Source organism: Lethenteron reissneri, chromosome 50, assembly GCF_015708825.2.
Source record: "Lethenteron reissneri isolate LAM-NWPU_2019-01 chromosome 50, ASM1570882v1, whole genome shotgun sequence".
NCBI classification, from domain to species: domain Eukaryota; kingdom Metazoa; phylum Chordata; class Hyperoartia; order Petromyzontiformes; family Petromyzontidae; genus Lethenteron; species Lethenteron reissneri.
The window spans coordinates 2,132,097-2,155,184 of record NC_083828.1 but is presented as its reverse complement, the minus strand read 5'-3'; the positions used below and the strand labels follow the sequence as shown (position 1 = coordinate 2,155,184).

General features: G+C 57.5%; 2 protein-coding genes across 2 annotated transcripts; both read left to right on the top strand.

The window, feature by feature from the left end:
• The first annotated feature begins 1,094 nt into the window (after positions 1-1,094).
• Positions 1,095-6,155, top strand: LOC133355014 (major facilitator superfamily domain-containing protein 12-like). Its single transcript, XM_061572270.1, has 3 exons — positions 1,095-1,789; positions 4,774-4,984; positions 6,035-6,155. Exons 1-3 carry the CDS (start codon positions 1,468-1,470, stop codon positions 6,153-6,155), a joined length of 654 nt encoding a protein of 217 aa, XP_061428254.1. The 5' UTR covers positions 1,095-1,467.
• A 345-nt stretch (positions 6,156-6,500) lies between these two features.
• Positions 6,501-21,294, top strand: MFSD12 (major facilitator superfamily domain containing 12). The gene is made up of 10 exons (XM_061572359.1): positions 6,501-7,872; positions 12,164-12,374; positions 13,536-13,659; positions 15,727-15,924; positions 16,509-16,601; positions 17,216-17,308; positions 17,858-18,025; positions 18,598-18,692; positions 19,002-19,132; positions 20,434-21,294. Exons 1-10 carry the CDS (start codon positions 7,608-7,610, stop codon positions 20,514-20,516), a joined length of 1,461 nt encoding a protein of 486 aa, XP_061428343.1. The 5' UTR covers positions 6,501-7,607; the 3' UTR covers positions 20,517-21,294.
• Positions 21,295-23,088: the final 1,794 nt, after the last annotated feature.

The window sequence follows — 23,088 nt, the reverse complement described above, 5'->3', positions numbered from 1 at the left end:
AGGGTCCTGCCACATTGTGATGTTTGGCCTTTGAATGTGCAGCAGAGTTATGAGTGCTTGGCAAGCATAGTACTGTATCACGAAGGTTTATCCACCTCGGGTGTTGGTGGTGATGATGGTGGTTTCTGCCGGGGCCCATAGCGCCGAGATGTTAACTCCCTCGCCTGGTCTACAGGAGGTCGTGGGTTCGATCCCGACCCTGACACCTGCTGTATATTTCGAGTTTGTGTGCCTCTCTCTCCCCGTGGTAGCGTGGATTTTTCTCCGGGTTATCCGGTGTTGTCCTCCACATCTAGAACCAACATCACTCGTTTAGAGTATTTGGCTGCTATACATTTCCACGTGATAAGAAACTTCGTAGAGTTGTCATTTGTGGCCAGGGTCGCTTCTTAAAAAGAGCTACGAAGGTCAGTGGACCTTGCCTGGTAAACAATATAAATAGTAAAACAAAGAGTGAATAGCTAGAGGGGTGGGGGGTGGGGGTGGGGTGGGGGGTGAATGTTGCAGTTCCTCTGAGATCTCGTCTTGAGTTGCCAGGGCCCGGACGTGGGGGCCCCGTGCGGGTGACCATCTCTCCCCGGGCCCTCCCGAGGGTCTGCGGCCGTACGGGCCTCGTGCGTAGAGGGCCCAGTGCGGGCCATGGCGAGGCGAATGAGCGTGGCCCTGGGTCCCTGGGATCTCAGCAGGGAGGGGGGTCAATGACCTCTGACCCTCTCGGCCGAGGACGTCCCCCCCCAGCCACAACCCCTCCTCCCACCCCCCCCCCCCCGTCTCTCAATTAACACGGAGCCGAGGATGCGCGATTCATTAGAGGCTCGCGCCGAGTTCGACAAACAAACAAACTCGGCGCATTCTGGGGACCCGTGTCACTTTTACCCCCTAAGCGCTCCGGGGGTGGGAGGAGATTGAGAGGGGGGGGGGTCTAAGGGGCGGGATAGGCGGGGGGGCGCTCCTATAAATGAAGTCGCGCCATGGCCCACTCGCATTTGATCGACGCGTCCATCTGCCCAGTGCCCCCCCCCCAATCGCCGCCCCTTCTATGCAGCCCCCCCTCCCCCTGCCTCCCTCTTGGGTCCCCTGTTGCGCCGTTGCCCCTCTATCCAGGGCCCCCCCTCTGCGCAGGGTGAGTGGGATACCGGGCGGCGTGAGAGCGGCGGAGTCGGCGGGGGGGTTGGTTGTTTGCGAGCCGATCGCCTCGTGCGTGTGGACGTCTCGCGCGCAAGCCGGCCGCTGTGATTTCGCGAGCAGGGGGCACTCGGGCATCTGCGAGGCAATCGTGGGGAGCGATGCCTTTGCCGCGCTATCGATGAGTGCGCAGTCGCAGGCGACTGAAGTTGCCCGGCCGTCGGAGCGACTCGGGTCGCGCATCTAATCGCGCAGGTGTGGTTCAGCCTCAGGGCTCCAGGTCCCTTCCGACCCACCCCTCTCCATCTCCATCGCTTCGGCTGCTCTATCAACGCCCGTACAATGGGGGGTCCTGATGGGACCCCCATCTTCCGAGCGCCCACGACGGCGGCCCCTGCAACCGAACCCCTGGGCCGCATGACCCTGGCCTCCAGGCTGGCCTTCGCCGGCGGCCACTTCTTCAACGACGTGTGCGCCGCCACGTGGTTCACCTACGGCCTTGCGTTCCTGCACGGCGTGGCCGGCATCGGCTCGCCCGGCGCGGGCCTCCTCGTGCTGCTGGGACAGGTGGCCGACGGCCTCGCCACGCCGCTCGTCGGCATCGCCGCGGACCGCGCGCCTGCGATCCCCGGCATGGCTCGACGCAAGAGTTGGCACCTCCTGGGTGAGGAGGGGGGAGGAGGTGGAGGGGGGTGTGGAGTTAATGGGGGAGGGGGCGAATCGGGGAGCAGGTGGAGGTGGGAATATGGAGGGAGGGTGGGATGAGACTGGGGAGTCTTGACTTGAAGATTTCGTGACTGCAGGAATTTATACTCTTTGGTTCTTTGGCTAAAGTCGCGTAGGTAGAAATAAATTATATATTTCTAACTACGTCACTTTACCGATAGAACCAAAGAGTAGAGACTGGGGAGGTTGGCGCACCTGTCGGAGGAGAGGTGAGCACCTGTGTGGATAGCAGACAGGGCGGTGTACACCTGTTACGTGGGGGGGGGGGGGCAAGAGAGGGTGGAGGGTGGGGGGTAGATGGGAGGCGCCCCCCTGTGGGGTGGAGAGGGACCTGGAGACGGGGCAGTGTCGATGGGTGGGGAGCTGGGGGAAGCGTGGCACGCAGTTTGACCTCGAAATTGGGGGGGGGGGGGGGGGGTGCAGGACTTGGCTTTGCCGCTCACATTCTGAATCGCGGGTGCATGTAAATTTTTTTAATCTTAATTGTAAACTACTAAAATAAATTAAGAAAGGTGCCAAGTTTTGGACGGGGCGTTGCCCCCCCCCCGTGCCACCCTGCAATCTCCACCCATGGTGGCGCACGTGGTGTTGGAGAAGGGGGGGGGGGCACACACTTATTGGGGGGGGGGCATGGGGGGCACTTGTTTACTGGTTGGTGGGGAGGGGGGGTTAGAGCTGATGGAGAATGGAGGGAGGAGATGAAAGTTGGAGGTGAGAGGGGAACGGGGGGAGGGGTCACCCGTTGGGGGTTGGGGGGAGGTTGGCACCCCTGTTGAAGACGACGTTTCGGGCAATATACCTTCATTGCACGTAAATCAATGTATAAGTCTGAATGTGAATCTATGGATCTCTATGTACGTCTTTGGGTATCTATGTGAGTATATCGACCTCTTTATGAAAGTGTGTTTAAGTAAGTCGATGTGAGCCTCTGTGTCTACATTTACTACTATGAGCCAAGAATGTCTGTGTGTCCCGCGCGTGACGTCAGTCAATGTCGACCAGCTCCCATCATTAATAATTATGAGCAGGTTACGTCCTCCACATGGACCCCCGCCATTAATAATCATGAGCGGGTGACGTCACTCCGCATGGAAACCAACCCCGTCATTAATATTAATTAGCAGGTGACGTCACTCCCTCAACTTACAAGCCTCACTACAAAGGCGGAACCCTCACGTCGTCACGTGATCTCCGTCACGCTGTTGAGACATCGAAGTAAAAAGGACGTCGTGATGAACAAGGGATTATAACCTTTAAATGAAATAAGTCTATAATCTTTGGTTCTTTCGGTAAAGTCACGTAGATAGAAAAATAATAATAAAAAATAAAGTGAAGAAAAATAAGAAAAACAAGAAAAACTAATTTTACTGAAAGAACCTACATTATAGACTGCCAGTGCGCTCAATCAGGTTAAGAACCAGGCTACAGTCTACATGATAGACTGTCAGTACACTCACCCAGCTTAATAACCAGGCTACAGTCTACATGATAGACTGTCAGTACACTCACCCAGCTTAATAACTAGGCTACAGTCTACATGATAGACTGCCAGTACACTCACCCAGCGTAATAACCATTGCTACAGTCTACATGATAGACTGCCAGTACACTCACCAAACTTAATAACCAGGCTACAGTCTACATTATAGACTGCCAGTACACTCACCCAGCTTAATAACTAGGCTACAGTCTACATGATAGACTGCCAGTACACTCACCCAGCGTAATAACCATTGCTACAGTCTACATGATAGACTGCCAGTACACTCACCAAACTTAATAACCAGGCTACAGTCTACATTATAGACTGCCAGTACACTCACTTCGATTAAGAACCAGGCTACAGTGTACATTAGTGTTTTTAATATTTTTATTCACTTTATTTTTATTATAATTTTCTATCTACGTGACTTTACCGAAAGAATCAAGGAATATGAATTCCTGCAGTCACGAAAGTTTTTAGTCAAGATATGAAATCGGAACTGTGTCACCACGGCCTTACAAATTGCACACGAACGGATGCAATTAATATCACGTAGCGCTCTGCTTTTCGCTTGCAAGTTTCAGATTTATTGCAATGCACCCGTCCTTGGACGGGCAAAAGGCGAGTGTGAATCGATGGGTCGATGTATAAGTCTATGTTTCAGTTTCATTTATGTGGTATAGCCCTGTGAGCCATTCGGCTCTTGAATGGGTCTCTCTGTGAGTCTATAGATCTGGGGGTGAGTCTGTGGGTCTCAATGTATACCAGAGTATGTCCATCACTGTGAGCCTACGCGTTACTCTCTGCGTCGGGCTACGACTCTCTTTGTAAGGAATTTAATTCCCTCGGTCTGTACGAGTCAGCTCACGTCTAGGCGCCACTCCCAAGGGGGAGCTGTGTCCACCCCCCCAAAACGCCGACCCCCTCGACCCCCCCTCCGTATCCCCTTGACTCCCCCCGTACCCCCTTGTCCCTGCGTAACCCCCCCCCACTCGCCCCGCGTCCCATCCCTGTGACGCCCCCATGCCCGCCCCATGTCCCCGTGTCACCCTCCGGGATCCGCCTTCTCATGTCCCCCTCTCTCCCCCGTGCACCCCCACGTCTCACCCTGCCCCCCCCAGGGTCCCCCCACTTGTCCCGCCGTGCCCCCCCCCCCTTATACCCGCGACCCTCTCCTATCACCCCCTCCCCCCACCCCGTGTCCTCTACGCCACACCCCTCCCCCACCCCCGCCGTGCCCCCATCCATCCCTCCCTGTCCCCGTGCCCCCACTGCCCCCCCTGCCCGTACCCTCATATTGCCTCCATACCCCCCTCTCACCACCCAGTGTCTCCACCAAACCCATGCCTCCGTAACCCCCTCCCTCTACCCCCCCCCCCCCCCCCATCGTGTCCGTCCCTTCGACCCCCTCCCCCCCCCCACCGCCGCCGTGGTGCCAGGCACGGTGCTGCTGACGCTCACGTTCCCCTTCACGTTCGCGTCGTGCCTCGCGTGCGGGCTGGCCCCCCAGGAGGGGACGCTGCTGGGCTACTACGCCCCCTTCATCGTGCTCAGCCAGGTGGCGTGGGCGGCCGTGCAGGTGTCTCACCTGGCGCTCATCCCCGAGCTCGCGCACACGCAGAGCGAGAAGGTGGAGCTCACCGCGTACAGGTGAGCCCGCCGGGGGTGAGTGCGTGTCCACAGGTGAGCGGGGTCGCGGGCAGGTGAGTGGTGGGGTGGGTGCTGTTGTGTGTGGAAAGGTGAAGGCACGGTGCGACTAGCACGGTTGGCTACGTACGGTGCGAAAGAAGTTCAACATACGGACATTCATACGGCAGGTGAGTGGTGGGGTGAGTGTTTGTGGTCAGGTGAGTGATGGGTGCGTGTGTGGTCACGTGAGTGGTGGGTGTGTGTGTGGTCAGATACGGGAGAGACCCATCGACTCACACGGTGTGTGTGGACAGGCAAGTCGATGTGTAGGGACACGTGTGAGGAGCGTGCACAGGTGAGAGGTGTGTACAGGTGAGAGGTGTGTACAGGTGAGAGGTGTGTACAGGTGAGAGGTGTGTACAGGTGAGAGGTGTGTACAGGTGAAGTGTGTGTACAGGTGAGAGGTGTGTACAGGTGAGAGGTGTGCACAGGTGAGAGGTGTGTACAGGTGAGAGGTGTGCACAGGTGAGAGGTGTGGCCAGGTGAGGGTGGTGTGTGGGTGGACAGGTGAGCGGCGTGCGTGAAGTGGTGAGTGATGGTGTGGACGGGTGAGTGATTGTGTAGATAGGTGAGCGGCTTGGTGTGTAGGCAGGTGAGTGGTAGTAGTGCATGGGTGGGTGTAGCGGTTAGCGTGGGGAGCGGTAGTGTAGTGGTGTAGTGGTGTAGCGGTTAGCGTGGGGAGCGGTGGTGTAGCGGTTAGCGCCCTGCGCTACAAACCCGGCGACCCGAGTTCGATTCCCGCTCACGGCCAACACCGGTGACGATTATCTGAACCGATCCTGGGCCTCCTCTAGGTCGACTCGGCCTCAAGTGAGTACCTGGTGTGGTGTGTCAACATCGCTGCGTATGGGAGTTACACAGCGCGGTGCCATGGCTAGGATCACGATGGACTTGGAGTGCTGCAGAAGTCGCCGGTTTCGCGTCGATCTCCCGGCGCGGCAGCTGAACTCTGGCTTCAAGCAGAGTGTGTGTGGCCGTCCTCACGCTCACCGCTCACTCATCGCTCTCCAGGCTCGAGACCTGCTCAGCCTCCGACATCTGCGGGGAACGCGGCGGGCGCGTTCCGGCTGATTCGGTGGCAGGGAGGGGATGCGGCTGTCAAGGTGCTGGCACGGACAACCGCCATGCATAACAGGTGTTATAGGCTGCTGCTGCTTATTGACAGTGGGATTACGTGGTGGGCGGCAGAGGGCAGCGCAGACATCCACGGTTGCGACTGGACGTGTATAGATGGTTCGATCGCTCGGCGCGGCAGCCGAAGCAATGGTGCGAGCTGCAGGTGTCAGATGGGTGCACCGCAGTTGAGTCGGTGTGGTGTGTGCCCACCAACCTCTTCTTCTTAAAGACGCCTGCGCCTTTGCCTCTATATTTAAATTACCCTGTGACGCGATGACGTCACAGGAGAGCGGGGCATCGGCAATTTGGGCGCGTGACGTCACTCACGTTGCTCCCGCCCATAAACACGTGACGTCATAAGGTCCCCGCCCACGAGCACGCGACGCCGGTGTGGGGTGCGGCCTGGTCTCTCTCTGAGACCCGCGCTCCCCCACGGCTCGCCTGGATCTCCTACCCGCTGAGGGTGACCCCAGCCCGCCGGGGACTTTGAGGGGCACCGGGAGTCACCGAGCCCCCCGATTAGTTTGTGGGGTTTCCCAGTCAGGGTTCGTGCGGATAGGAGTAGACCTCGCTAGGGACCGGCCAGCTCCCTACAAGGACCCGCAGACGTCAAGATTCCAGCACCGCAGACCGGGAACCTCTCCAACTTGGGCTCCCTCATACCCCCGGACCCCTTTGGGGACCCCGGTTCCTTCCGGACCCCCCCCCCCCGGGGCCGGTCACGAGCGGCGCGTGTCCCGCGGTCACGCGCCGGGTCCGAGGGGTCCCCCCGACTCCGGAGCGCCGCGGGTTTCCGTCATTCATTGACCGGGACGCGGACTCTGCACCGCCTCCCTCGCTCGCTCGCTCCCTCCTCCTCCCCTGGCGAAGTAGCGGAGGCGGTCACACGGCACGAAGACGTCGTCTCGACAACAACAGCAGCAGCATCATCAGCAGCAGCATCATCAGCATCATCATCAACACCACGCTCGTCACCCGACCACGGGGCGATAAAAGCGCCTCGGCTCGGGAAGGCGTGGTGAGGAGACGCGCAGCTGTGGGGAGGGGGTCTCAAGTAGTCGGAGGACGAGTCTCCTCTGGAGAGGAATTCAGTACTCACGGCGGGACCACGGGGACATCACCGCCACCGATACCAACAGCAACAACAACAGCTACAACAACAGCAGCAGCAGCCGCCAATAGCCACACGCCGCGCTTGTGCCAGGCTAGGTGCGCTGTGAATCCAGGGGAAGCGCCGACTACTCACTCACTCGAACAACCACCACTACCAACCACTACTACCACAACCACCACCACTACTACTAACAACCACTACTACCACAACCACTACTACCACCACCACTACTAACCACCACCACTACTACTAACAACCACTACGACTAACACCGCCACCACTACTACCACCACCACTACTAACCACCACCACTACTACTAACCACCACCACTACTACCACCACCACCAACGACCATGGCCGATCGCACCCCCTTGAGCGCCTCCACGAAGCTGTGCTACGCCGTGGGGCACGTGCTGAACGACCTGTGCGCCTCCATGTGGTTCACCTACCTGCTCGTCTACTTCCACAACGTGCTGCGCTTCAGCAACGCGGCCGCGGGCGTGGTGCTCGCCGTGGGACAGGCGGCTGACGGCCTCTGCACGCCGCTCATCGGCTACGAGTCGGACCGCTCGCTCGCAGCCTGCGCCTACGGACGCCGAAAGTCGTGGCACCTCGTGGGTAAGCGATGCCCGGGGGGTGGGGGGGGGCTGCGTTGGTGTGTCTCTGTGGGGGGGGGGGGGGCTGTGTTGGTGTGTCTCTGTGGGGGGGGGGGGCTGTGTTGGTGTGGCTCTGTGGGGGGTGGGGGCTGTGTTGGTGTGTCTCTGTGGGGGGCTGTGTTGGTGTGTGTTTGTGGGGGGGTGTGGGGGGCTGTGTTGGTGTGTCTCTGTGGGGGGCTGTGTTGGTGTGTTTCTGTGGGGGGGGGGGGGGCTGTGTTAGTGTGTCGCTGTGGGGGGCTGTGTTGGTGTGTCGGGCGACCCGAGTTCGATTTCGCGCTCCCGGTCACCAACGCCAGTGAACATTCTCTAAGCCGGTCCTTGTCCTCGTCCCCGAGGTCCACTCCGGTTCAATTGAGTCCCTGGTGGGAAGTGCAAAAACCATCGACATTGGGGAGACAAAGGCGGCCGGGCGTGGTGCTGGTCACCCACCCTCTCGTGTGCCGTTCGGGGCTCCATATGTGCTCGCTATACAGCACTTGCCCCTACAGTCTGTTAAGGCTATACGGGGAATCTTTGGTGGGTGGCACGACCTGGTGGTTGAGGGGAGCCGAACAGTTCAGATGGATGGGATGGGATAGAGGCACTCACTGAGACCCGCTCAGGGGATGGGATGGGATAGAGGCACTCACTGAGACCCGCTCAGGGGATGGGATGGGATAGAGGCACTCACTGAGACCCGCTCAGATGGATGGGATGGGATAGACGCACTCACTGAGACCCGCTCAGGGGATGGGATGGGATAGAGGCACTCACTGAGACCCGCTCAGGGGATGGGATGGGATAGAGGCACTCACTGAGACCCGCTCAGGGGATGGGATGGGATAGAGGCACTCACTGAGACCCGCTCAGATGGATGGGATGGGATAGACGCACTCACTGAGACCCGCTCAGGGGATGGGATGGGATAGAGGCACTCACTGAGACCCGCTCAGGGGATGGGATGGGATAGACGCACTCACTGAGACCCGCTCAGGGGATGGGATGGGATAGAGGCACTCGCTGAGACCCACACAGGGGATGGGATGGGATAGAGGCACTCACTGAGACCCGCTCACATGGATGGGATGGGATAGAGGCACTCACTGAGACCCGCTCAGATGGATGGGATGGGATAGAGGCACTCACTGAGACCCCGCTCAGGGGATGGGATGGAGGGCATCGGTGGGATGGGGGCACGAGTGGGACCCAAGCTAGCTTAGGCACAGGGATGACAGTGGAACGTCGGTTGAACTTCTTTCGTACCATACGTAGCCAACCGTGCTCATCGGAGGTGCCATTGGAATAATGACCCCCAGTAGAACAAGGTTCACTTGTGTGACCCTAGCCAGAGAGGGATGTTGGGGACCCCAGGGAAACATAAATCTCCCCTGTGAGACCCCAGCTGTGAGACCCCAGCCATGAGAGAGACATGAACCCCAATGGAACAGAATCCACCCCCCGTGAGACCCCAATGAGGGGAGGGACATGAGTCCCTCTGTGATGGGGCCCTTGGGTTATTGGGTAATTGGGACCCTGATCTGTCATCGAGTTAAATGTTAACTCCAGGAAGCCGGTATTTCCCGTCTGGTAAGAGACAAGATACCCCTGAAGACAAAGAGAGTTTAACCTTCGTTGGGCGCTTATCTGGGCAGTCATCTGAGTCGGTTTATGAGTCTTGGTGGCTGGTGGGAGCCAGTGGCGTTTCTCTTTAGTCGGTGGGTCTGTTTTTTTAGAACTCTGGGGAATCTTTGTAGGTCTACTGGTCTATTTAAATATCGGTCTGTGTCTGTCGTTGGATCGTTATGTAATTCTGTGGGGCTGTATGTGAGCTTTTGAGTTTACATGTAAATGTGTGGGGTCTTTGTATAATTCTGTGTGTCTCTGTAATTCTAGGTCTCTGTGTAAGTCTGTGGGTCTCTGTAGGGTTATGGGTCTCTATGAAAGTATGTAGATCTCTGTATAAGTATCTGGGTAGCTGTAGGGTTATGGGTCTCCATGTAAGTCAGTGGGTCTCTGTAGGAGTTTTTGTTGGTCAATCATGAGGATTGTTGCGTGAGCTGGTTCTTTAGATATGTGTCGATCAATTCATAGATCTCAATCAACCTCTCACGCTCCCCACTCTGGCCTGCCCGTGTGAAATGAATGTTCCGTGTTTGAGTAATTATGACTTGAAAATAAACACATTTACACAAATATTCGCTTTAGGCAACAAGGCAACAGCACTGACCAAAGACGTTGCACAATACAAACGAGTTTGACCACACAAATGACTCAGATTGTACAAATTAGACTAAATACATTATTTAATCGAATTATAACCCTGGGTCATCTCGCAGCATCGCACTTTGAGGTGAGTTTATCCACAAAATACGGTTCATAGGACTGCCCATGGAGCTCTGGAGGTTAGGCTCTGTGGAAGTTCACAAATCACTCAAAGCGAATTGTGTTACCCTAACCATAGCTACTCCTTATGGGTGCCCTGGGCTCTGGTGTAATATTCTTATGCTTGGAGAGTCCTGCCAAGTGTTTTTTTTACAGTCGGGACAATGCTTCTATGTTATTTCCCTGCCAAGTTATTACGGTAGTGGCAATGTATCTCATAAGGGCCAAGTAATTTTTAAGTAATTCTTCACATTTGGATCGTGACGCCGGTATACAATTACCTACTGCTCTTAGAATTTCATGGCGGGATCTTTATTGTCCGTTGCGAAGCAGACGGGGCACATAGTAATTTCATGGGACCTTTTTTTGCCAGTATCAAAATATGACTAAAAAGAATAGGGTTTAACCTTTTATGGCAATAAAACGGGTGTTAAGATTTCGATTTAAAGCTTTCGTGACTGCAGGGATTCATCTTCTTGGTTCTTTCGGTAAAGTCACGTAGAAGGGAAATAATAAAATAAAAAAAATAAAACAAAATACAATTCTCACGACGTTTGGGCCACAACGCAAGCAGCCGTCCTCAGGTGAAGAACAGGTCTGTCGGAAAGACAGCGTCTGAATGAACACCACCAAGCTTGGCAGCGTATATTTAAGCTGGGTTAGGGGAGGAAGGGCGCCTTAACAAAGGAATTTGGATATCAACAGAGGAATTTAGCATATTTATGGAAAATGCAGATATGGGATTAGTCACTACTTGTGGAATGCGTAGGAGGTGGGGGGGGTCTCAAAGTCATATTATGCCCGTGCATTATGTAGGATTAGCAGCAACAAAGGGAGGAGGTAGGGTTAGCAATAATAATTTTATTATGTTTTATTTTTTATTATTTCCCTTCTACGTGATTTGACCGAAAGAACCAAGAAGGGTGTTAAGGTGTTCAAACACCAAATAGACACCTTTTTAAACACGATGCATTGTCTTTGAAACTGATTGGCCTACAACAGAGCCAGAGGAGAGAACGGCAAAATACTTTTTTGGCGTTCTGTGGTCTGACGTCGGTGAGACGAGGCTGTCTCTGCTGTAGGCCAATAAGTCAAAGACAATGCCATATATTGTCAGAGCATGTTGTGTTTGCATGTTCACCACAAGTACGTGTGGTTAATGCAGACTTAATCCCTTGCAAAAGGTTCCTATTTGGTGTTTTAACATCTTAACAACTGTTTTGTTGCCAGAAAGGGTAAATCCTATTCTTATTTTTTCGGTGTGTAGTAATGTTTACGGTTAATACACCGGCAGTATTAACCAGGGCTGCCTGCCGGATTCGAACCACGAACTTCTTCAACAAGCGATGAACGGCGCTCCCGCTGGGACACGTCACCGCCCCTCCAGCTGCGACTATTCCCCGTCGCACGCTCGTTGCCAGGCGTTTCGCTCTGCCCCCGTGGCTCGAAGGTGAAGATGGCAATGGTGGTAGCGATGGTTGTGGTTGGTGTGCTGGTGGCAGGTGGGGTTTTTGCCACCTCTTCGTGGGAAAAGGAAGAACACTATCTCCCAATAGTGGAGGAGCGGAGAGCGACTTGTGCATGCATCAATGTCTTAAGTGGCATACCACCACCACCATCATTATTCTGATGAAACCGACAAAACATGGGACTTTTGATGTCCCCAGAAGAGTTACTGATTTTCCGGGACGACAGCCGCAGCAGCAACAGCAGCTACCTCACTCAACAAGAGGGTGATCCTGGGACCACCAGGACGGCTTGTAGCAGTTGGGGAGGTAGTTGGGGTGGTAGCAGTCTGGGGCAATGGCGGCGACAGCGATCGGGGTGGCTGGACGGGTGTTGGCGGTCGTGGTTGTGGCGGCGGTGACGGCGGCGTGGCGCGTGGGGTGCAGGCACGGTCAGCGTGCTCGTGTCCTTCCCCTTCATCTTCCTGCGCTGCTTCGGCTGCTCGGAATTCACGCCCGAGTACGTCCAGCTGCTCTACTTCCTGCCGCTCGTCATCATCTTCCAGTTCGGCTGGGCGGCCACGCAGATCTCGCACCTCTCCATCATCCCCGAGCTCGCCACCAACGATGGCGAGAAGGTGGAGCTCACCGCGTACAGGTGAGGGGGCGACGTCGTAGGGGGCCGAGTGGAGGCGTGAGAAGGCTGGGAGCGTTGTTCGTGCAATGCGGGTGACCACGTGACGCGCTCGCAAGCGCGTGAGGATGGAGGTTGCGCCTTCCTGCCGTTTGTGAGCAGTAGCGTACCTTTGGGTGCTGTTATTTACACGTGAGGGTAGGTGCACGAGTGAGGGCCGGGTTGTGAGGGTAGATGTGAGGGGTGGAGTGAGGTTGGAGATGAGGGTCAGTGTAGACTCGAGCGGGGGGTTGGGGTGAGCGGTAGATGAGGTGGGAGGGTGAGCACGTGCGAGCGGTGACGGCGAGCGATTGAAGTGTGTACGTGGAGGCTTGAGTGGAGGTGTGGTGAGGGGGACTGCGTGCGAGGTGTGAGAACTTTGCGATGATTTCCGTAAAGCACAGTAAAGCGCCACCGCGTGAAGTTTACAGCCGCGTGACCTGAGCGCTTCCGCAAGGTTCTGCCTTGTCACGGTACTCACACGTGCCCCACGTGCCCCACGTGCCCCCCCCCCCCACACTTCTCACGCTCCTCACGTGCCCCCCACCACACCTCTCACGTCCCCCGTGACCTTCCACCTGTCGGATTCTGGGCGCCGCCGTGACGTGTGACGTCACGACGGCTCTGCCGCAAGCGTGGTGAGACCGGGCTCCGAGCGATGGGGTGTCGGTTGTGTCGAGTGCTGTGGATGTCTCGTTGTGTTCGCTGCGGTTGAGCCGTGGTGCCGTTCGATGGCGACTCCGTTGCTCGACCACGTGTGTGTGATCCAAGTTCGATTCTCGCTGACGGCCACCAACACCGGTGACGATTATCATAACCGGTCCTGGGCCTCCCCTAGGTCGATTCTGCCTCAAAAATGAGTACCTGGAGCGGTGTGTAAACATCACCACTGGAGAGACAAAGGCGGCCGGGGGTGGTGCTGGCCACCCACCCACCTCGTGTGCCGTGCCGGCCTTCATAGGTGCTCGCTAACAGCACTTGCCCCAACAGCCTGTTCAGTCTAACCGGGGGGGGGGGGAAGGGGGGAGTGAGATCTGTATCTTGCGTGGTGTGCCGGGTGTCGTGCCGCCGATGTGACCATGTGCTGCCCGTGTGCCGTGTCCCAAGTACGCGTTCACAGTGTGGTGCTGGTGTGCCGTGTTCCAGGTACGCGTTCACGGTGTGCGCCAACATCCTGGTGTTTGGCATCGCGTGGCTGCTCTTCCACTTCCAGGCCAACAAGGAGGACCTGGGAGCCGACCTTGGCCCCGAGGACGGCGCCATCTTCAGGGTGCGGCCAGTGTGTATGTGTGTGTGTCTGTGTGTGTGTCTGTCTTTGTGTGTCTGTGTGTGTATGTGTGTGTCTGTGTGTGTCTGTGTGTGTGTGTGTTTGTGTGTGTGTGTGTGTTTGTGTGTGTCTGTGTGTGTGTGTGTCTGTGTGTGTGTCTGTGTGTGTGTCTGTGTGTGTGTGCTTGCTGTCATTCCCCGTACGGGAGCTATACTGGTACCGCCTGGACCTCTGGAATATCGGAGGTCTGGCCGGCTGGTTCGAGCTCCAGTTACAAACAAGGGGTGATGAGTGTGCCACTCGGGGGAGTAAACTGACAAGCAACGGGGAGTGGCTCTTCTTCTGAACAAAGCAATGGCGGGGCCGAGGAGGGGAGCATGGCGGCGAGGTTGAGGGAAGCTGCGAGTCCCAGCCTCTGCTGTGGGGCTCGCCTCCCCATCAGCATCCAGTGAGGAACGGTGGTGACTTTTGCTCCCAGAGAAGATGACCCCCCTGAGTGGAGAGATAAAGGCGAGGCTGATGAGTTGGATGCCTTCTATGGCCCCCTGTCTTAGATGCTGGCTCAAGTAGCGCCCTCGGGATGGTGAACTTATTGGAGGCCTTTAATGCCCGAGCGGGTAACGGCGCAGACACCGTGGACCGGATTTAGCTCAGATTGTAGGCAAGCCACCCTACGGGTTTCTACTGGGTAGGTTAGTTCTATGCAGCGAGCGGGGAAAAGCGGGAATTTATCCAAAAACCCATGAGAAATTACCACCGGGCACACACACACACGTACGCACGCTTATGCCCTAGCGCATTCCCGAGCTCACAATAATTAATCATTAATGCATTGATTCTTTATCCAGGAAAGCCTCACTGAGTGTTTTTTAGGAGGGTCCAGCATTGGGTTTTTAATCCTAGATGTTTTCAGCCAGTCACTGATGAGTGTCTACACAATTGGGAGGAAATTGGAGCGCCCGGAAAAAACACAAGACAAAGACAAAGATCCCCCGTATAGCCTGAACATACTGTTGGGGCAAGTGCTTTTCGCGAGCACCTATGAAGGTCGGCACGGCACACGAGGTGGTGGGTGGCCAGCATGACGCCCGACCGCCTTTGTCTCCCTAATGACGATGTTGGCGATTAGTTTCACATGTAGGGCTTTCGTGACCAATCTTATCCATAATAGAGGTTTTTTGGGGTTAGATCGTGTAAATATCAATGTGTCGTTAAACCCGCCACCACCCGACACAGCCAACTAGTGAGGTTTGTTGCCTAAACGAAGCGTGCCAATTGGTTCCTACTACAGCTCAACAGTTACAATTAGAGTACCATTACGTTTCGCTCTTAATTTGGCTTAAAGTGCACTTGGTGTACTCCTTTCCGGAGAGCCAGGGTACATGGCCACCTCCACGCCGACGGGGAAGGGAGTTTCACAAGATGTGTGCCATCCACCGACCCTCGCCTCGACAGTGCTGGCCTACAGGCGTGCGCAACCACCGCCACGCCGCCTACCCCTGAGCGCATTCCCTGATTCGCTCGCACCTTGAAACGATGTTCCATTGGCCACCGCTATGCACCGATGCCGTGTTGGACGTCCTCCCGGATGTCAGCTCGTCCCCACCATGAGCCAAAATAAATCGGATGACACTGCAGGGTTTGCACACTCGTGATTTCACCCCGCCCTTGGTCGTAATCTCTCAGCTTTGTTGTCTCAAGGCAACCCCATGGCACCACCTCCACAATCCGCCAGAAGGCGCCCCACTCACGCCACCTCGCAACAGCCCACCACTCTTATGCCGGACACCGCAACAACTCGGCGCTGTCCGGCACCACGGTTCACAACCTCCACCGTTACAGATCTCCAACGCTTCACCTCGGTCCACAGCACAAGTGTCGCTCTGCTTTGCCGGTTCGGTAACGTGGCGTTACCGATCCCTGCTCGCCACAGGGCGTCGCTTGGGGGGGGGGGGGGCAGCCTTCCGCTGCTTGCGCTTGGTCCCAGCTCCTGTTGTGTCCTCGTGAGGCTGCGGGTTCTCTGCGTGAGCCCTCTGGGTCTTTGTTTAGTGTATTTCCTCACGTCCCCAGAACCTCGTTCTCATCGTCGTGGCGATCGGCGCCGTCTTCTCGCTCGTCTTCCACCTGGGGACCAAGGAGCAGCCGCCCCGCGGCGATGGGGAGGGTGAGCGGCCCGACGAGGCGACCCCGCTGATCCAGGGCGGCGTCGTGCGCTCCACCATGCGCATGAAGTGGAGCGATTGGCTGAAGGAGCCATCCTTCCACCAGGTGTGGTCCCAGGTTCCCGGCTATCCCGGGGTCCCAGGGCTTCGAGGACCGGTCCGGTGATGTCCCTGTTTCTCACCCGAGCCGGGCCAGCACGGCGTCCGCACAGTACGAGTGGTTTTGTCGATTTGCCCACTAAGGGTGAGGGCGTGAGTCCAGCAACGCTGCGGACAGTCTGGTGCACGGGCTGCATCGCTCTCCCCCGTGTGCTCTCGGGCTGTGCCGCACGCAGTCCGGCGCGACGGTACCGACGTTTTCGCTGGACGTGCCTAGAGCCTCTTTCCATTCGGTTCCTAAAGAAGCTCCTGGCATGTGGAGCGAAACGTCGGACATCGTGTCTAGCCCCGGCTCCTGACGCTGCCTGTGTTCCCCGTCGCACTGAAGGAGGGGGAGGAGGGGGAGGAGGGGGGGAGTTTGAGAAGGCGTCGCGATCGGGCGTCTAAAGAGCCGAGTCATCGCACACCTCCAGTTCTCACTCCTGTCCCTGTGTGTTGTCTTGTCTCCATGTGTTCCTTGTCTCCCTGTGTCTGTGCCCCATGTCCACTGTGTTCCCCTGTGTCTCTGTCCCCACTGTGTCCCCACTCCAGCTGGCGCTGTTGTACATGTGCACGAGGCTCATCGTGAACCTGTCGCAGGCCTACATCCCCATGTACCTCACCGAGAGCCTGGAGCTCGACAAGGTGAGAACCCCCCCCCCCCCCCAATCGACTCGCATCCTCCTCCTACCCCACCCCCTGCCAAGCCCTCAACTTCCCCCTAACACCTCTCCCTCACACCTCCCCCTAATTCCCACCCCTCCCCCCTGTAACACCTCCCCCTAATTCCCACACCTTCCACCACCTCCCTCCAACTCCCCCCCCCCCCACCTCTCCTAACTCCCACCACCTTCCCCAACTACCCCCATCATCCTCCTAACACCTCCCACCACCTACCCCCAACCTCCCAGCACCACCTCCAATCTCTCACCATCTCCCCCATCTCCCCCGGCCTCCCCCCACCACATCCTACCTTTCTCATCTTGCCTCCCCTTCACTGAAATAAGTCTCCCCCCCCCTTTCCGCACATCCGCTACTTCCCCCACCTCCCCTCATCTCCCCCCAACCGCACAGACACAGAGTGGTGGTGGTGGTAATGATGCTGAGCAGCGAGAGTGTGGCGGTGGCGCGGTGGTGACGATTGTGATTGTTAATGTTGAAGATCGGTGCCGGTAATGAAGTGGCCTAGATATATTATTGTTCCGACTCCCCGTGCCCCCCCCCCTCCCCCCCCCCCCCCCCCCCCGTTGTGTGAATAGAATTACATCGCCACGATCCCGCTGGTGATGTACGTGAGCGGCTTCCTCTCCTCCTTCCTCATGAAGCCCATCAATCGAATCGCCGGCAGAAATGTACGCCAACATTACCACCATCACATCACCATCACGTCACCACCATCACATCACCATCACGTCACCACCATCACACACCACCATCACATCACCATCACGTCACCACCATCACATCACGTCACCACCATCACATCACCATCACGTCACCACCATCACATCACCATCACGTCACCACCATCACATCACCATCACGTCACCACCATCACATCACCATCACGTCACCACCATCACATCACCATCACGTCACCACCATCACATCACCATCACGTCACCACCATCACATCACCATCACGTCACCACCATCACATCACCATCACGTCACCACCATCACATCACCATCACGTCACCACCATCACATCACCATCACGTCACCACCATCACATCACCATCACGTCACCACTATCATGCGAACTACATAGCGAGCAGAAACGTACGGCAACATCGTCAGCATCACGTCACCAACACGTCATTTTCTTTAGAACTGCGTGACCCCTGTGACCTGGTTACCACCGTGTCTTGTGACCCCTTGACCCGGTGACCCCCCCACAGATGACCTATTTCCTGGGCCTGGTGCTGGTGCTGGTGTTTGCCGACTGGGTGTGGCTGGGCGTGGGGGGCGATGCCGTCTATGGGGCGGCCGTGCTGCTCGGAGTAGGGGGCTCCACCATCCTCGTCACCTCCTTGTCGATGACGGCCGACCTCATCGGGCCCAACACGGTGACTCTTCCTCGCTCACCCCTCCTCGCTCGCTCACCCCTCCTCGTCGCTCCACCACGCCGCTCCACCACGTCGCTCCACACTCCACCAGCCTCATCGCCTCGTCTCTGCCCACCAAGCTCGCCGGCCTGAATTGGGGCGGTGACTTATCGCTCACCTCCTCGCCCCCGCCGTCCTCGTCACGTTGCTCTCCATGATGTGATTAGGGCGGTGTATGTCGTGTGCGTAAGCATGTGTGGTATTTAGTGTATAGTGTGTGTGTAGTGTATAATGTGTGCAATGTGTAGGGTGTGCTATGTGTGTATTGTGGATTGTGCGTGCTGTGTGTGCATAGGGGGGTGTGTACGTGTGTAGTGTAATGTTTATGCTGTGTGTGTAGTGTTAAGCCTACGTGTTAAACCGAGTGTATAGTGTTTGCGGTGTGTAGTGTGTGTGCTGTGTGTGCTGTGTGTGTAGTGTGTGGAGGATAATGCGTGCGCTGTGGATGTATAGTGTGTGCAGTGTGTAGTGTGTGTATAGGGGTTTGTGTGCATGTGGAGGTTAATGCGGCGTGCGCTGTGTGTGTGGCACAGGAAAGCGGCGCATTTGTGTACGGAGCCATGAGCTTCACAGACAAGGTGTCAAACGGCCTCGGAGTGCTGCTCATACAGAACCTGCATCCTTGCAAGTACGGCCCTAAGCTCACCACTCGCCATGCTCCCCACTCATGTCGTACGCTCACCGCTCTCGGCACACCCACCACACATGCTCACCACACTCGCCACACACTCCACCATCCTTGTCACCTCATTACCCATGGTGCTGCCACCCCCTCGTGTGCCGTGCCGGCCTTCATAGGTGCTTGCTAACGGCACTTGCCCCGACAGTCTGTTAAGGCCATCCAGGGGGGGATCTTTGTGCGTGCGTGTACGTGTGTGTGTGTACACGTGTGTGTGTGTACACGTGTGTGTACACGTGTGTGTGTGTGCGCTTGTAGAGACGTGCCGTGCTGCGACCAGTGCAAGCCGTTCTACCGCACCATCATGGTGGCGGTGCCGGGCGGCGTCGCCGTGCTGGCGCTCATCAGCCTCGCCCTCATCGTCGCCATTCCCATCCGCGTGCGCAAAGGTGGGGGACGCCGCGCCGGGTGGCGGGGGGATGCGTAGAACTCTTACAGGGACGTCTCTGTGTGTGTGGTGACACGCGGAGAGGACAAGGATGCGCAGGGACACACGGGGGACGCACGGGTGTGTGTACACACTCGCTAACCACTCTGTCCCCCCCTGGGCTGTGCAGTGGTGGGTGGGGTGGAGCGTAGGTTGAGTTCCCCCCCCCACCCCACTGTCTGCTCTACGGAAGACGCCAAATGGAAAAAATTAGTTTTTTTTATGTTTGTGAGGAAGCCCAGATGCTATTGGGTTTCGCTTCCCTTTGCGGTCACATGGGTGTGAGCAGATGCCACATGTACTCACACAAATGTACACACACACGTGTATGTACACACACACGTGTATGCACAACAACAACGAGCTCCCTTCCCCACTAAGTGGCGGTGATGTCACCGCGGTTCTTGCGCCAGGTTAGGTGCACTTAGGCCACGTGGTGTGTTAAAGACTCGCTGCTGGCATAAGGCCACGGGACAGACCGAGGTGCCACGGGGCTGACTGAGATGACTGGCAGATGAATCAGCTGTGGCCACCCTACTGTGCCAACTCACTGTGTTTTTGCTGCCCGGCGACTGCCTCCAACTGCCCAGTAGCGTCCTTCACGAGCCTCCTCCACAGAGGCCGAACTTGTCACCGCTGGTACCAGTGATTGGTAGGACGACTCGGCTCCACATTCTCCCATACTACATCATTCCCACTCTTTTCTAGCCCATGCTATGCCCATTTAGCCTACTCTATCTGGCCAAACAGAAGCTGCTTTGGCATGCGACGGCTGGGCATGCGGGCTACGTGATTCGGCCAACGCAGCCTCGCCTGCCAGAAGAGCTCACTTGATGAGACTGTGTCCAGATCTCTCAAGGATCTGTGAGCTCCTCGCACAATCTGGTCTGCTCAAACCCAGCAGCGTGTAGGCAGGGCCAGCCTGGATGTTTCAAACCGGCGCAGATCTTCCTTGAGAGGGCTTCACGTTTCTCAAGCATAGAGAAGGGAGGACACACCCAGAGCGATAGACCAGGTAGCTTCTACACAGCCTGTTACAGTGCGTACACAAACATCACCCATGTATCTTGAACAGACTGTAGGAGCAAGTGCTGTTAGCGAGCACCTATGAAGGCTGGCACGGTACCCGAAGAGGGTGGGTGGCCAGCACCACGCCAGACCGCCTTTGCCTCCCTGCACCATGGACTCATTGAGTCTTGTGTACACACACACACGTGTCTCCTCTGATTGGGTCTGTGCTTTCTGTGGTTTCCCCCCTTGCAGGCTGCACGCCCCCCATGCTGGAGAACGGCTCCGTCAACGTCCCCACGGAGACCGGCGGAGGCAGCGGTGACGATTCTCAATGACCCCCCCCCCAACTCCTTTCCCGTGTCCACAATCCCGCCCCCCCCTCCTCAACCCCATCTTCTGTCCCTCCTCGGGTAGGAGTGTAAGGGACTTGAGCCCGTGTCACTGGGACCATATGGACTAACAGGGACTAACAGGGACTAGGTGGGGACTCGCTCGAATTGAGTGGAACTCGCCAGGACTCTCTGCGTGCATCAGGACTGCAACTGTGACTGGGGATCCGAGCGTCCACTTCAGCTCGTGGGGTCAGAGGTTGCCCAGGGAAGGTGAACCCTGACCCAGTTAGCTTAACTCCCCATGCACCACCACGCCGTCGGTGTATGCACGTTGAGCTTCTTTCTCACCCTACATAGCCAGCCACGCTAATCGGAGGTGGTGGAATGCCCAGCTGGCTGGTGGTGGTGTGCCAAACTGGTTGGTGGTGGTGGAGTGCCAGGCCGGCTGGTGTTGGATCTGTTCGCTGTCAGGAACCACTGCGCTGACCGCGGCGCGCGTCCTGAAGAAGAGGGGGAGCGAGTCTGTAAATTGGCGTGCCTCTCGCTCTCCTCCGGTGTTCCGCCGCACGTCACTCCTCGATCGTGGGGCGCGTGGTGGCGGTGTCGCGATTTCTTGCCAAGGGACCTCCCCCCCCCGCCCCCCGCCTCTGTGAACCCCTCCCCCCCTCTGCCCCCCAATGAAGCTCGGTTGGGCGGGGTGGGGGCCTAGCGATGGGCGGTGGCGCTGCGCGTTTGCACATTGTGATTTGAGGTTGTTGTAATAAAGGTGTCTGCACGTGCAGGGCGTCGCAGCGTACTGTGTGTTGTGCCAGTGGGTTGTGCATGTCGTCTGTGATCGTGAGTACCTGGTGCGGCGTAGTAAACATCGCCACCAGGGAGACAAGTGGATGGGCGTGGTGCTCTCCCCCCCTCCCCCCGGCCTTCATCGGTGTGCTTGAACAGAACTTGCCCCGACAGTCTGTTCAGGCTATAGGAGGTGTCTTTGTGAATTGTGCGTGTGTTGTCTGTTGCCGTGTGTGTTATGTAGATACTGTTCAGTGCTCGCTTACATCACTTGATCCGGAAGTCTGTTGAAGGCTACACGAGGAATCAGTCTTGTTGTATGTAATGTGTTTTTGTTGTGTATGTGTGGTGGTGGGTTGTGGACATGTGATTAATTATCATGTGCAGCTGTGTGCCCTCATCCTGGAGTTGCTCACCACTCGCCTGCATTGTTCACCCCCCCCACCATCTCCAACCGGGACACTTAAGGCCTCTGTCCTTTGTATACACCGAGGTGACCCACTTGGGATCCCTTGACCTGCCACCTCCATTGTGATCGGAGCGACCACTACCTGACGGTGACCCCACACAGCGCGACCCCGGGGCACGTGGTTCCACATTTATTTTGGGGCCCATGGGGCCCCGCCGCGTCCGTCCTTCCCGCCGAGCAACAACAAAACGACAGCATCAACGACAGCGACGAGGTTAACGACGACGACGACGACGTGAGTGATGAGTTGATGAGCGCCGCTGCCCCCCCCCCCCCCCCCCCCCACGGAGAACGGAGCCTCCGCTCTTTGGCACTGGGCTCGGCCGGCGGTGGGGACGTCTGTGCGGGGAGGTGGAGCCGGGAATCGACGTGGTTCTGTCCAGGACGATGACCGTGGTGGTGGTGATGATGGCGGCGACCATGACGATATTGATGATCACAATGCTGATGATGATGCCATGACAACGACGACGCGTCTAGGAGCGTCCTCGATGAACTCGTGCGCGTGGCCCGGCGCGAGTTCGCGGGTCACGCGGGCGGATTCCTACACCCCCCCCACCCCCCCTCCGCACACAACTCCGGTTCACATCTCGCGGTGAAGTCGGCCAAACCAATGGCATCGCCAAAGCGATGACGCCAACGCTGAATTGACACGTGGCCCTGCTCCGGCCACCCCCCTCCAACTCTCCACCCCCCTCCCCCCATTCCCACCCCCAAGTCCACAGGATCGTCAGTCTGATCCGGAATAATGGTCCCGTAGAACCAGGTCCCAACAAGACACCCGATCCTTGGATCCGAGTCTCGAGCCCAGAATCTCGGCCTCCTGGAGCCGAGTCTCAAGTCCCTCACCGCGACAGGGTGGACCTCGTGTTTTACTTCGTGTTTTCCCTCGTCGACAGCAACGCGCGGAGGCCACGTGGCCCAGCCGCTCCGAGTCTCAGCGCGGTGTGGCCAGGGTCGTTGCGGGAGACGCGCCCGAAGGCTCCACGAGTCCAAGGTGGCCTCCCGGCGTCGTCTCCCCGGTGGGGCGCCCCAAGTGCTCAACAACTCGCGTCTCCGAATCGGGGTCGAAAGCGGTCCCCCCAACAGCTCCCACCACCCCCAACCCCCGCGACCTCCGACCCCGGAGCGGTGGCCATCCCGGGGCTCCTCCGCGGGGTCGGTCCCCGTCGTGCCGCGTATCTACAAGCCGCCGCCGCCGCCCACGTGACGGCTCGGGGGCCCGAGTCGTCACGTGGGCGTCAGCGTGGCGGCCCGCGCCACCGCCTCGCACGCGGCCTGACCCCCCGCGCGTCCTGCCCGCTCGGCGGGGGGCGGCGCGCC